The sequence below is a fragment of the Alligator mississippiensis genome, chromosome 1 (assembly GCF_030867095.1).
Source record: "Alligator mississippiensis isolate rAllMis1 chromosome 1, rAllMis1, whole genome shotgun sequence".
Lineage (NCBI taxonomy): Eukaryota > Metazoa > Chordata > Crocodylia > Alligatoridae > Alligator > Alligator mississippiensis.
In genome coordinates, this window is record NC_081824.1 from 319,654,548 (window position 1) to 319,669,388 (window position 14,841).

Consider the following 14,841-nt stretch of genomic DNA (forward strand, 5'->3'; position numbering starts at 1 on the left):
GAACATCAGATGACATAGTACTTCAGGCTGGATCTGACCTGCAGGCCAGAGATTGAGCACTATTGTTGTACGTAAAGTGTAAGGATAAGCTTAATTTTTTTAAGGAGTCCTAATTTGAACCAAATTGAGATCAAATTAAAATCTCCAGATAAGAATGTCTTTAAAACTTTGTAATACAGAAAAACACTTAAAACACACACACTTCACAAGGTACTGCAGAATAAACCACGCAATCAGTGAGAACCTAATTTTTAAACGTCAAAGCCTCATGCCCCTGCACATGTTTGCTTAAGGGCATGGTATTATATAAACTATTAAATAGTAGGGTACCAGACTTCTGATTTATGTGCTTTTATTACAAAAGTAAAAAAACAAACAAACCCAAAAGTCCTATAAAATGTAGACAATAGGAGGGTCTTCATCATTTTTTTTCATGTCATCTTCTGTAAGAAAATCAAAGGAATTACAAAACTGCTGCCGAAGTGAGATGATGGATGTTGGTCTGTTTAAATGAACAGTGTTAGAAGCTGCAAGTCCTCCTCACTTCCAGCATACATGATCAGTGACTGTGTTTGCATAGCTTTTTTCAGAAATTGCTGCTGTCCTGCAGGTTTAGTAGGTAGCCTCTTTGTGGTCGTTTCAGATATAGATTATTTCTCTGCTATAAAGATGAAAATATTAGTCTTTTTTTTGCTACTCTTACTACACAGACCGTAGTAATTGCATAAAAATTTTTTCCTATTCCTGTCTGTAGCTTGATTGTTACTCACAAAGTTTTCCTTCCCTCTGCACTTTGCAAGCTTTTATTACCTTGCTTTATAAGAGTTCTTTATGCCTTATGCAAATTAAATGCCAGCAAAACCAACCAGCCTTGTATTTCCACAAGAATGTGAGTTCTTTTTTTTTTTATTAGTGATAACAATGGGTCAGCTAGTGGGTTGTGCCTTGGAATTAACGTCTCAAACGAAAGTATTTAAAGACTCATGTTTGATTTATTACATTTTAAAACAATTTAATCAAGTATGCATTCATGAACTACCAAGTGAATAAGAGAGCTTTTGATAAAAAAAAAAATTACAGTTAAACATTTCCAGAAATTTAATTTCTCTTGCAGTAAAGCCAAATACCATTTGATATAAAATTTAAAACACTCGGAAGAAAACATATGCTTGCTTCATATTTACAAAATGCCAAATTGAACTTGAAGAAGAGAAAAGAAGTTATGATGTTTCTGTGAATCATCAAGCTTGATTCCTAATAAAATACTGAATGTATATAACATGCAAATAAGTTCCTTGCTAGTTTATAATGAATTGAGAGATTCATGTCACATATTTCAAAAGGGGCAATCTCTTTAGTTTATAGACATGAAATTGTGTAACTACATAAACTACAGTGTGGTTTGTAATAGAGCTGGTTGACTAAAATTCGCAGAATAATTTCTTTAACAAATTTCTCTATATTTTCCAAACAAATTCAACAGATACATGTTTTTTTATTAATTACCTCTTTTATGTAACTGAATGAGTAACTGTCAAATGCTCACATTTGCCATTTTTACCTGAAATATGTTTCCATTGATCATTTCTGTGCAGCTCTATGACATTTTGAGGGTTGAACATTACATGTATATGCCAGACATGAATTAAGTATTGTTTTAATACTCTTCTTAAGGAACTATGAAATGACAGTATCGAGGAAAGCTGGTGTATTACGACAAGAAGAAGTAACATTTCCTCTTGTTCTAGCATGCAGTTCATTTGTAAATTGTTTTCAGTATTTGGTTTGTACAACTATATTTTAGAGGTGTAATTTAATATGGAGGGAAAAAGTTTTATGTTTGACTTCAATTCATATTGTTTTGGATTTAACACAAGTTAAGGTGCATACATACCTTCTCACACGTAGGGTTTTTATGGCTGTCCGTATATGTGTTTCGTTTTCCAACGCGGCACATAAACTCTGAATGTTTTTGGCATGATGTGGCACAAATTAAAGGTTTCCAGGGTCAGGCATTCAGTGGGTCATGCTTTTTATCCCTCTTTTGAGACAGTAGCATAACAAGAGTTGGGTGAGTGGGCCACCAGTCCTGGGTGCTGACTTAGAGGGGACACCAAAATGGTAGCCCCCCGTGGAGTCTGTGTGATGGCAGTAGCAGCAGGCCTATGCCTGTACCTGCAGCAACTGGGGAATTTTAGTCCTCGGGGCAGATAAGACATCTGCTCTTGCCCACCCCTGGCACCCTTGCCCTTCTGGGGCTCAGCAGCTGCCCTCCTGCTCTCCTGCAGGGTTTTACCAAGGCTTAGTTAAGTTATGCCACTGGTTTGAAAACTGGTGGAGATTGAGATTTGCAACCTTATTTTACCAATCAGGTTAGTGAGAATGGTATAATCTACAGTTACCACTGTGTAGTTTTGTGCAACATTATCATAAAAGACGCTGCAAGTAATTCAAATTCAGTAATATTCTGGCACCTTAATACTGTAATGCAATCAGATCCTGCAGTACAGTCATGGGACTCCATATAGGCATGCAGATCACGTTGCAGGATCCAGATCCTATTTTTTACAAACATGGACAATTGTAAACATTGACATTCACAGTGTAAAAATTGAACTGATTGAACAATTTTGCTCATAACATGAATCAGCTATATAGTGAGCAACCTAAATCATAAATAAAAGCAAATAACATATATGCATGTCATTTTATAACAAAATTTATAACATTATTTCTTATGCTTGAATTCTTTAGCTTTTGTAATCAGCACACAATTCATTTTTATTATGTCTTTGAACCGTTTCATTTAAAAATCTGTGGATTTTAAAGAGTCTTTTAATCTAAGTTTACCAGGATCTTAATTTTTCAAATGTTCCTTTGTTGTATTGTGTTCTTTTCCCTTTGACTGTTGCTGCTACTAATAAAACTGCTGTGCGAGTGTTAGAGTTTTTATGAGGCCACAGTTCATAAAATGTTGCTTTTCCACTTTTTAATCCACCTGATCCTCTGATTAATCATAACTTCCTGGAATATGTACTTGTTGCAAGAATTCTCCGCAGTGGGTAGCTTTTGGGTATGACAAATAAGCTGCCAATGTCTGTTTTTTACTTTATTGGTATTACATAATTTTGTAAATCTTTTTCGTACTTTATTAATTTTGGATTAGTTAGAGTTAATATTCCAGAGTAAGCCTTTTTGGTGTTGTTACCAACATCTCTTGTATCTCAGAGGAAATTGTGTAATATGTGTGTTCTTCTTTCATTCACAGTTCATAATTTCTTCATCATATTTTTCTATGTGATATTATTCTATTAAGTTTGGGGATTTTTGAGAATTTTTGCTGAATTAAAGTTACCATTTTGTGATAGTAACTTCTTAGTGGCCTCTGCTTTCTAAGTGTACTTTTTATGAGCAGTCACCTTTATTTATGAACTGCAAGGAAGTTTGCTTCAAAGATTCTAAAAGCAAAGGAGAATTTTTTGGTACTCCAGTTCAGACATTGGAACTGGCACTATGAAAGAGTCATTTTGAAAGAAAACATAGTCCACCCTAAAAAATCTTCTCTGATTTGGTTTATACCTTCAGCTTGCTTAAAAACTGGCAAAACTAAATCTTGCGTTACTCAATAATCAGACAAGGTTCCTTGGGTGAATTTGATATCTTTTATTAGACCAACCTAAATGGTTGGAGAACAGTTATTAAGCAAGCTTTCGGGTTCAAAAACCCTTCGTCAGGCTAAGGAAGCTGCAGCAGTTGGTGTGTGCTCTTCCTGGATGGAATGAAAAGTAAACAAGCCAGGGGCTGGGCTGGGCTGGGCTGGGGAGTCAGTTGCCAGGCAGATTGTAATGTATCAAAAATCCAATGTCTATGTTTAGTCCCTGATCTCTAGTATCCAGCAGGTTGATTAAATGGAGCTCATAGGCTCGTCTCTGGGATGTGTTGTGTAAATTTCCCTTGAGGATCAGGACTGAGAGATTGGAGAGAGAAATGTGAGAAATGTGCCCCCACCGGTAATTGGGTGTTTCTGTCTTTGATGGATTTCCGGTGTGCGTTCATTCTGGTGCGCAGTTGTTGTCTGGTCTCTCCTACACATCTTCCATCAGGGCATTTGGTGCATTAGATGAGGTATACTACATTCCTGGAGGTGCAGCTGTAAGATCCTGGGATGCTGATGGCTCTGTTGTGGGGTGTAGTAATAGTGGGGGTGGTGGAGATGTGGGGGCAGGTTTTGCATTTCTTGTCATGGCACGGTCTAGATCTTTTTGGTGTGTTCTGGGGTTGAGGAAGTTTGCTTCTGGTGATGAGGTGGGCGAGGTTCGGTGCTTGTCTGAAGGCTAGGATGGGTGGCTCTGGGAAGATCTTTTTAAGAATAGGGTCTTTTTCTATTATGGGTTGCAATTTTTTGAGGATTTTCCGTACAGGTTCAAGGGATGGGTGATAGGTCATAACCAGCGGTGTGCGATTTGTGGGTGTTTTTCTTCTGTACTGCAGCAGTTCTTCACATGGTATCCAGGTGGCTCTTTCAAACGTACGATCTACCTCTCTGGAGGAGTGTCCTTGCTGGGTGAAAGCCTTTTTAAGATTGGTGAGGTGGCAATCCTGGGTGTTTTCTTCAGTACAAATGCGGTGGTATCTGAGGGCTTGGCTGTATATCACAGCTTTTTTGGTGTGTTTCGGGTGATTGCTGGTTCTGTGCAGGTATGTATGTTGGTCTGTGGGTTTCTTGTATACTGTGGTCTGTATTTTACCATTCTGGATACTGATCCTTGTGTCTAAAAAGGGGATGTTGGTGTTGGAGTATTCTAAAGAAAGTCGGATGGAGGGACGGTGACTATTGAATTTCTGGTGGAACTCAATTAGAGATTCCCGGTTCTCACTCCAAATGATGAAGATGTCATCGATATATCGTAAGTACAGCAAGGGTTTGATGGTGCAGTTCTTGAGGAAGTCGTCTTCCAAGTGGCTCATAAAAAGGTTGGCATACTGTGGGGCCATTTTAGTGCCCATAGCTGTTCCCAGCATCTGGAGGAAGTGTTGATTATTAAAAGTGAAATTGTTGTGTGTGAGGATGAAGTGTATAAGCTCAGTGATATCTTTGGGTCTGTATTCTGTGTTGTAATCTTGTTCCTGTAGATATGTAAGGCAGGCATGGATGCCATCCTGGTGTGGGATGTTGGTGTATAGGCTGGTAACATCCATGGTGGCTAGGAGTGTGTTGCTGGGAAGGTGGTCTATGTTTTTAAGTTTCCGTAGCAAGTCTGTGGTGTCTTGGACAAAACTTGCTCTGTGGGTGACAAGCGGTTTTAGGATGGATTCAACAAAACCTGATATTTCCTCAGTTAGGGTCCCATGGTTGGATATGATAGGTCTGCCAGGGTTCCCTTGTTTGTGGATTTTAGGGAGCATGTAAAAAGTCCCTGGGTTAGGTAGCGGGGGGATCAAGGTCTGTAGTTTTTCTTGTAATCTTGGTGGAAATGATTTGATGGTATTGTTGAGTTTTTTGGTGAAAAGGGGAGTAGGATCTTCTTGTAGTTCTTTGTAGTAGGTGGTGTCAGAGAGCTGTCTGTTGGCTTCCTTTATGTAATCCTCACGGTTTAGGATGACTGTGGCTCCTCCTTTATCTGCTGGTTTTATTACTATTTGGTGGTTAGATCTTAGAGATTCTATGGCCTTTTTCTCTGGTAGAGAGAGGTTGTTGTGGTGGCGTGTGTTGCTGATTATTTCATTGTTCATTCTTTCCCTGAAGTAGTCAACGTAGTGGTCAAGGTTAGGGTTTCGTCCACTGCGAGGTGTCCAATCTGATTTTTTGGGGTTTTTTTGGCATTGATCTTTTCTTGAATGATGTCAGAGGATGAGTTGTTGTTGGGAGTAGAGTAGGTGAAGTAGATGATTTCTAATAATCAATAATCAGAGGTACTCAAAGATACATTGATGCAACCAGCGCCCCATTCCCCTGATTGGCTAGACCAGGGATGCTCAACCTCTGGCCTGCAGGCCAGAAGTGGCCCATGGCACCATGTTGTCCAGCCTGCAGGGCTGTACACAGGTCTGGTAATTTGGTGGAGAGGGAGCTATTAAATCTTTGAACCCATAGGGAGCCCCAGGTCCTGTACTCAATCCTAGTGTGCAAGGCTTGGAGGAATAGAGTCAGGCCCCAGGGCTAAACCCCACTGTGGAGGGCTGGGAGGGGGTGGCATCAGGCCCCTGGGACTCAAAACCAGTGCAAGAGGGGCAGGTGGGGTGGTACCAACGCCATGTGACCCAATCCCAGCATGCAAGCGGCAGGAAATAGCAGTGCTGGTCCACCAGGACCCAATTCTGGTACACAGGAGTAGAAGGGGGTGTTGCTGGGCCCTTGGGGTCCTATCCCAGGGTGTGGGCCAGGGAAGGGGCAGTGCCAGGCCACAGGACCTGATCTGGCCTTCAGACAGGCCCACACTACTCATCTGGCCTGCGGAGCCAAAAAGTTGAGCACCACTGGGCTAGACTCATATGCTCCTAAGCTCCCTGAACCTGGGTAGTACCCGATTCTTGATTGCTGTTTTAGCCGTGATTCTCTTGGGCACATCACCATGTTGCAGGCCAAATGACTGGCATCTACTTTGGGTGGTGGGATCCCACATGCTGGTTGCCTGGTCCCTGAAATTAGTGTGTATACCCCTCACTCTCCCACCTTGCTTAGCTATAGCTCCCCATATGTCCTTGGCTGTGGGAACTCTGATTTCTTAATTAATTCCTTCCCAGACAATTTAGCAGCAATGTAATGATCGCTTGGTTAGCAAAGACATTTCTTAACTATAGTTGTTCTTCTCTCAACACAGCACAGACAAGTTATACTTCTGTGGGGGGAAAAAAAGAAATCCTGAATGCAGAGCCCTATGTGAGTCCTGATTCAGGCCAGCATTCTTAGACAAGGCGGAAGACCCTTTTTGCCCTGACTCTTTCCTTAGCTCAGTCTTCTAGACTTTGGTGGTGGGCAGCACCTTGTTCAGAGAAACAGCATCCTTAAATATAGTCTGTAGGTGTTAGATGGTTAGGCAGAGCAACTGTAGCTCTACCCGCCAGGTTTCTCTGGATGGAATATACTAAAAGTTAAAAGCTGTGGTAGGAAGGAACCCAGAAAGGATTGATGTTTGCTGGTCCTTTCTGGTTCTGTCATTATTAACACTTTCTGAGGTACTCCACCCTATAGCATGAATACATCACATCTATTGTGTACTGACCTTGTCAAAGTGAGACTTTTTTTGTCAGGACTTGCATGTCTCTTGTCTTAAGCCAAGATGTTGCAATATGGAGTAAAGGTTACAATAGCAACATGTTTTGTTTAAACAAATGGTGTTCACAAAGCAACATGAAATTAATGAGTTAGGTCTCTTTCCTTCTCTGTGCAAATGTATTTTGTTTTTTTCCCTCCAGATTTCTTCTCCTGTCTAGCTCTACCTTTTTCCTTCTTAAAGATTCCTTGTTTAACTGCAGAACCTTTACTACTAGGCCTTATACTATCTTCCTAGGCTGGCTGAATTTATTATTACCAATGCTTACATGACCTGTGCTCACACAAAGGTGGTGATTATTAGGGCTGTGCAAAGCATTGGTCGCTGATTTGATTCAGAGGAGATTCAGCCTGATTCGGTGGCTGAATCCAAATTGAATCAGGAGACCCATTAATCTCTTCAAATCGAATTGGAAGCCTCCGATTCAATTCAGAAAGATGTGGAGAGATTTGATGACTCGGTCATAGATGCAGCTTTATATGTTTTTTCTACATATCTCAAGGTACCAGGCGGCTTGTGAATGCTGAGATAGTGGGGCAGATGGAGCGTCCCACTGGAGCGCGGGGTGGGGAGGTCCCCCGCACACTCAGTGGTGGACCCAGAAGTACTTCCAGTCCACTTCCAGGTCTGCTGTGGAGTGTGCAGGGGACACCCCCCCCTCCAGGCTCAGTGACTGGTGCCTCCTGGGTCTGGGGGGGCACTCAGGGTCCCCCTGCAGCCAATTGTCAAGCCAGGGGTCATGGCAGGGGTCTCCCAAGTGCTTGGTGGCACGCCCCCCCGCGCTCATGTGGAATGCTCCACCCGCCCCACCATCTCAGCGTTCACGAGCCGCACCTGGTACCTTGAGGTACATAGGAAAAACATATAAAGCTGCATCTGATTCTCCGAATCAGAATCGAATCAGAACAGCGATCTGGAATCAGCTAATCGAATCACTGTCCCCTGAATCGGGCAAAAAGTGAATCCAAATTGAATACTGCTGACTCTGCACACCCCTAGTGATTATTCATGGAAATAAAATGCGTTAATGATTTTCCTGCTCTGTGGACTTTTGTATTTGCATAATGTTTCCATTTAGTGGCTGAAAAAGTAGGGGTAAGCTTGTCTTAACAATAAGGCATTGAAAACATTTGGATTATGTATTAAATGTATTTTTGCTAGTCTGAAGCCTTTCATGTCAGAGGAGAAACATCAAAATACAGTCTATCTTCTATGCAGTCTTCTGACTTTGTTGCAATGATGGTATTTGAACAGAGGTCTAACCCAACTTCCAAGTCAAGTGATGGTGTACCCTTTCTATTTGACTGTCCTTTTTTGTCTTTAACAGGTACTTTGCAGTATATGGCTCCAGAGATTATAGATAAAGGACCTCGGGGATATGGGGCACCAGCCGATATCTGGTCACTGGGTTGTACTATCATTGAAATGTCAACAGGCAAGCCTCCATTTCATGAACTGGGAGAGCCTCAAGCAGCCATGTTTAAAGTAAGCATTTGTATTTGCTGGAGAGTCTGTGAAACTTGAACTAACACCCACAGATTAAATTAAATATGAATTTACTGTCTACTGATAATGTAATCTCTTGTTAAATGGATTTCTCTGTACCATGCTAAGGTCCAAACTGGTTTTCCCTTCCCATTGAATTGTCCCAAGTTTTCTAAAATGTAGGTGTCCGTAGAGTGGTGGTAATTCCATTGAACTGGAAATAGGTCAGGAGAGGAGATTAAAAAAAGCTTGGCTAGTCTAGCCTGACAAAACTGTGGTCAAGTGAAACATGACTATTTTCTATAGATATATTTGGGGGGTTAATACAATTTAAAGAACAATACTAGTATGAGATCTAATGGGTACAAATTGATGAGAAAAAATGAAAATTAAAAGAAGGTTTTTACAAAGCCATACCAGAACTTCACTGCGTAAAGAAGATAATGAAATAGGGAACCTAAACCATAGGTTGATAAGTTCACGGAAGGTGGAATATGATAGGACAAAGAATTGCAAATTAAACTTGTGGTATGAGACTTCAAATGCTCTGTTTGTTGGCATCCCCATGGGAGGTTTGAAAGCAGATTTGATTATGTGAGAGGGCTGCTCGACTTGATTCATGGCAAGGGTCTGGTTTGTTGAGAGAGGCTGAGGTAAGAGAAAGTTGTCACAGGGAAAGACCTGATTTCCTAGTGGCAGAAGGAAGTTAAGTATTGCAGTGGTTTTTGTGATGAGGTGGTGAGCTTGCAATATCTGGGGTTTCTGAGGTGAGTGTGGTTTTTGAGGTTGTGTTTTAGCTAGGATGTTTATATGTAGAAGTAAATAATACAGATGATTGTAAATGCCCTTTCTGGATTAAGTTTCCTTCCTTTGCTGATCCTTCTCTCCCTTGACTATTTAATATGATTACAATCCTTATTGTATCATATTAATCCTATGCTTCAGGGCTTCTGTTGGTCACCTTCAGGGGCTAAGAATAAATTTTTCCCTTTTAGTGCATTATTTATCTGGGAGTGGACGGGAGCATTCACCTTCCTCTGAACCATCAGACATGGGTCACAACTAAAGATAAGAGACTGGCCAGGTGCACTGCTGTTCTTTATGGTACTGAGAAACCTCATCAGTGTCTTCCTGTGGTGGGTCCTGTTTAATGCTCAGGGTTCAATCAATCACCAGGTTTCAGGTCAGGAAGGAATCTTATGCCAACTGTTGGCATTTTTTTTGTCTTCCTCAGTAGCCTGTGGTGTAATCCACTTCCTAGGATCATCTTTCCTTGTTTCACCTAGTCAATTTCCTACTGTGGCTAGGGCCCAAGGTGTATTGGCTGTGCTTTTGGTCTTTCCTGCTCTCTTTCTGTGGCATATTGCAGGTTCTTGTTTGTAACTTCTGGTGTTTGGTTTTGGTTGGGTTATAGGGCTTCTTGGTTTTGGTTTCTCATTCTGTAAGTTTATTATGGAAAGCTCGGGAATGCTGTTTGACTGTGGCATAGGCAGGGGCTGGAGTGAACTAAATATCTACTTCCTGGTTGCCTGAAATTGCAGTAGATTGGGACTTATTGGTACAGGTGTTCCCTTCCAAATCTATGCTCCTATGCTGATCTGGGTACTGGGTGTTGAGACTAGTCTTGGCTGTACTTAATTTTTCTCTCCACTTCAATCTAACAAGGAAAATAACATCCCACTAACTTGATCTAGTTAATTCATTTATGCTTTTGAAGTACCATGCAGTCATTGCTACAATTACCACTAGAGCTGTCATAGTAAAATCAAGTATCAACTGTCAGATGCTGCAAATTAGGCCCCAGTTCAGTAAAGCTCTTAAACACATGCTTCATTTTAAGCCTGTGAGTAGTCTTGTTTAACTGAAATAAAAGGCAAAGAAAGTGAAGGAGGAGGAATTCTAATTGGATTCATTTGGAGATACAGTTTGGTTCATTAAACTACATTGTTGAAAGGCAAAAGTGATTTCTATGTCATTGTAAATGTCACTTGTGGTTTTGTTTCTGTTAGCAGAGGCTTTTTCATGCTAAGTATCTGGTAGAATTGTTCTTCTCTGAATGCCAAGTAAATTCTGTATCTTCCTTTTCTAAGACATTGTATGGAGCTGTTTGAAAATAACAACATGTTTTAATGAAGTTCAAGATGCCTTAATGGGCTCTGCATGAGCTTTCAGGGTGACCTCTATGGAAGTCAGGCAACATATTGCATTTTTTCTGCTTCTGCAGTCATGGAATTTGCCCAGATTTCATCCCTTGCCACAGTGTTGTGTTCCTGAACCTCACTTGATTTATTTTAATTAAGTTTTTAGCCCTGTTTGTGAAGATAAGGTCAGAAAAAAATCAGTGTAAAATAGAGGCTGTGGAGGCTATGCCTGGTGTCTGAAATGATAGCTGCAAGAGTTGCACAATCCCCAGTCTCTCACAAGACCCTGTGGTTGCTACGAACCTGTGGCCACAGAATTTGGTATTTTCAAGAATATAAGGACAATTTAAGCACATTTGCTACAGGGTTTGTTGTGCAGCAGCCAGACTTTCAGTGTTTTGTTCTCTCTTCCTTTGCCCTGCTGCGACCGGTTTGTAGCTGCTTTTTTTCTCAGTACCTCTTCCCACATGGAAGAGATAATCAGCTTTATTGTGGTGTGTGCTGTCTTCACGGTTCTTTAGAAAGGGTTCAAAATTCAGTTTGCAGCCAAGGATTTGAATGTGTAGGCTGGTCATGTAGACTAAGAGAATAGAGCAGCAGGTAGCAGTACTATAGCTGATGATAATTACTTCCCTTTCCCCATACCAGCATGCACAGGAAAAGTGGAGGGGAGTAATTCAAATTCACTTGATTTCACTGGACAATTGTGGGTTTGGGCCAGGTAGGTCTAACATAACGGTGGGAGCCTATTTGTGCCTAATGCCATGTACTTGGCACAGTACCCTCACAGAAGCCATATTGTAAGAACCCATTCTTCAGAGTGTGTGTAATAAATAAGAGTTGGGTACATGAATCAACAAGTCAAGAACAGTTCAGCAGTGCGTGGGTCTATCATCAGAGCAAAAGAGGGAATTATTTCCCCACGTAGGTGAAGTTCATTTTAAGCTTATCCTGCAAGCCTTTAAGCAAAAATCATACCAGGCTGGTAATGATGTAGCAAGGCAGGGGGTGAATGGGGTGACTGCCCTGGGTGTCAAAGCAAAGGGGTGCCAACAGGTGCTGCCCAGCCAGGGTGGGGCACAGGATGGAGCCTTGAGCAGCTTGTTTTGGGGGGCATGGGGACAGGAGGAGGGCAGCTTCTGCCACTGTGTGCACTTCTGGGCAAGCATGTGGGGGTAGTCCTTGGATCTGTGTGCGGGAGCTGGCTGCCTCTGTGGGCTTTGCCCCAGGAGCCAAACTTCCTTGCTTGCACTGCAGGCTGGCATTAAGGCATGTTGGTACATTTATACCTTGGAGAGTAGTCCCCAGGGTGTGCATGGTACTTCATAAATTAGGTCAAGATAGCCTCTCAGACAGATTAACTGAACTGTATGGAAACCAGGTGATTTACCCACAGCAGAGTGTGTGTGTGTATTACACACAAGCCAAATTCTGGGACAGTGTTAGTTCACAGAATCCCTTCTATTCATAACATATATAGTGTACGTGTTTGCTTCTTGAAATACTTCAGTTCACAGGAAATGTTAGGTTTGTCTTCTAAAATCAGTTTTCTATGTGATTGGAGATAGGGCTTGGAAGTGGTTAAATGCATTAACAGTTATAACCTGTGTTGTGATTCAAATATGGTCTGTGCTGTCCAGCATTTTTTGCCTCATTGAGTATAAACATTACTGGCTTCCCCAAAGCTAAAGTGCCATTGTAAATTGGTAGCAGTTGCACAGTATGTTAATGCAGGTCTATAAGGAGATTATTCAGTCAGCTCTTTATTTTAGCAAGCTTCTGGCATGTGATTAACCACTTAGCTGTTTTCTGCCTTGTGGCCAGAATAATTTTCATGCCCCTGCTGCTTGTTTTCTGGAGCCTATTGTATATATATATATGTTAAGACTGAAAGGCATAATAGGCCAGATTTATACTGCATGTGCAGAATGCAAAATATTTATGTAAAACCAGCACCGGAGATTAAGAGTTGGCAACTCAAGCTGCTTCAGGAAAAGGGGGTCTAAGGAGTCTGCTATGCAGAAGCTCATTGAAATAGATGTGTTTAATTATGCTGTCTGAGTGAGCCCTTTGGTCATCACATGAGTCCAAGTGGATGATACTAAAAGGCCAGGAAATGCATCTAGCTTGAGCCTGGGTACAGCAAGTGAGCTAGGCAACTAGGATTTGTTCTGCAAGTGAGCCTTGGACTTTTGTCACCTGCAGAACATAGCAGGCACAGGCACCAATGAGGAGGGGACTGGGAGTGAGGATGGTAGTGTTAGGGCTGGAAGTGGATTTGGGCCCTTGAAGAGAAGTGTATTGAGAGGCTTCAGCAACTAGGAAGTATGGTGTTGGCTGGAGAGAGAAGGTATATAATAACAGAAAGGGCAGGCAGCTAGGAGGTAGAGCAAAGTTTGGAAAGCAGAGGTAGGAATGATCAGAGCCAAGGTTGTGTGAAGGTTAAACAGATATGGCCATGCTCTGACATTTGCGCTGGTCTACTTTAACCACTACACATCTTCTTAAATATCTGTGAAAGAGAGGTTGCCAGATCCTCATCAGTGGAGCCCACCTGTCGCTTCAATGACTTGAGTAGATGATTTCTCTATTGTGGCTTTCAAACCTTCCACTAGCCGCCAAAGCTGTTCTAGTTCACACCATGTGAGGATTTGGTTCACAGCTCCTTTGTAGCTATTTATCTGAGGACCAGGGATTAGACAGTCTCATATAGAATAGGTCCCTCACTGAGTATCAAACATGATAGTAGCAACCCTATCAAAATTAGGACATCATAGGCCTCTGAATGCTGGAAGATGTAGGGAGTAGGGAATGGATCATTCTGCATATGCCCTACTTAACCCCTTAGCATCCTCTCTGCAACTGAGAGAGAGAGAACACTATGTTAGATAGTCCTGTGGTTTGACCTAGTCTGGTGTTTTGTATGTTCTTAGGATGTATGAAAGTAATTTGCATCCATATTTTACTTACAGGTTGGGATGTTCAAAATTCATCCTGAAATTCCAGAGTCACTGTCTGCTGAAGCAAGAGCCTTTATTTTGCTCTGCTTTGAACCTGATCCCCATAAGCGTGTTGCAGCATCTGATTTGCTCAAAGACCCTTTCCTGAAGCAGGTGACCAAGGGCAAGAAAAACAGAATCTCATTCAAACCATCAGGTAAAGAATTACCAGCCAGCTACAAATCAACAACAACATTATGTGCTATGTAAGATGATTGGAATCATTAGGCATGTCCTCTTTGTTATTCAGGGCATGGGATGTGCCAAGAAATCAGCAGGAGTCCAACTGTAGAAGTGCAAACCTTGTGGCCTGCATTTTGTGCTATTTCCATGTAACAAATTCCATGAAGAACTAGTGTGTCTGATAGATCTCATTTTGGCTAGTTCCCCTCACCCCAACAGAGTGCCTCATTTTTAATAAAAGAAAAGAATATTCACTCAGTATTTTCAGAAATAAGCCAAGATTTTTTGTGTTTATAAATACAGACATATCCCAAGAGGACTGACTTTCAGTCCTTTCTGAAAACTAGACCCCTTGTAAAATGCCTCAAGGTATTGGAAATCCCTTAGTCACTTTTTGAAAATCATTGCCATACATCTTGATGTTTTGTGTCCAGTTTATGCTTGTTGCACACACTTCTCAAACCCAGGTGCTGAATGTGGAATATCAATATTTATATTCTTAACTGATTTTTTTTCAGTTATTGAGTACCTGCTGGGCCCACTGGAAGTAATGGACTGTAACCTTGAGCTGTTAAAAAATTGCTTTAGTGTCTGTGAGAACTGGCCATAAAAATTGTGAACTGAAATAAATTGCCTCTTATTTTACCTCGTCTCTCTCTCTTCTCATTAAGAGGACATTCTGAGGGGGTAGAAAGGGAGGGGTCCCAAAGTTGTGTTTGAACAGACTGTCTTTGATTAGAAATTATGGGGGGAGAGGGG

General features: G+C 41.5%; 1 protein-coding gene across 4 annotated transcripts in view; it reads left to right on the forward strand.

Annotated features, from left to right (window-relative positions):
* Positions 1-14,841, forward strand: part of MAP3K15 (mitogen-activated protein kinase kinase kinase 15) — a 164,496-nt gene that overhangs the window by 125,831 nt on the left and 23,824 nt on the right. For all 4 annotated transcript variants that reach the window (XM_059720882.1, XM_059720881.1, XM_059720880.1 and 1 more), the window contains exons 19-20: positions 8,602-8,759; positions 13,873-14,056. In XM_059720882.1, coding sequence (XP_059576865.1) covers positions 8,602-8,759; positions 13,873-14,056 — 342 coding nt within the window. The remainder of the gene's footprint in view (positions 1-8,601; positions 8,760-13,872; positions 14,057-14,841) is intronic.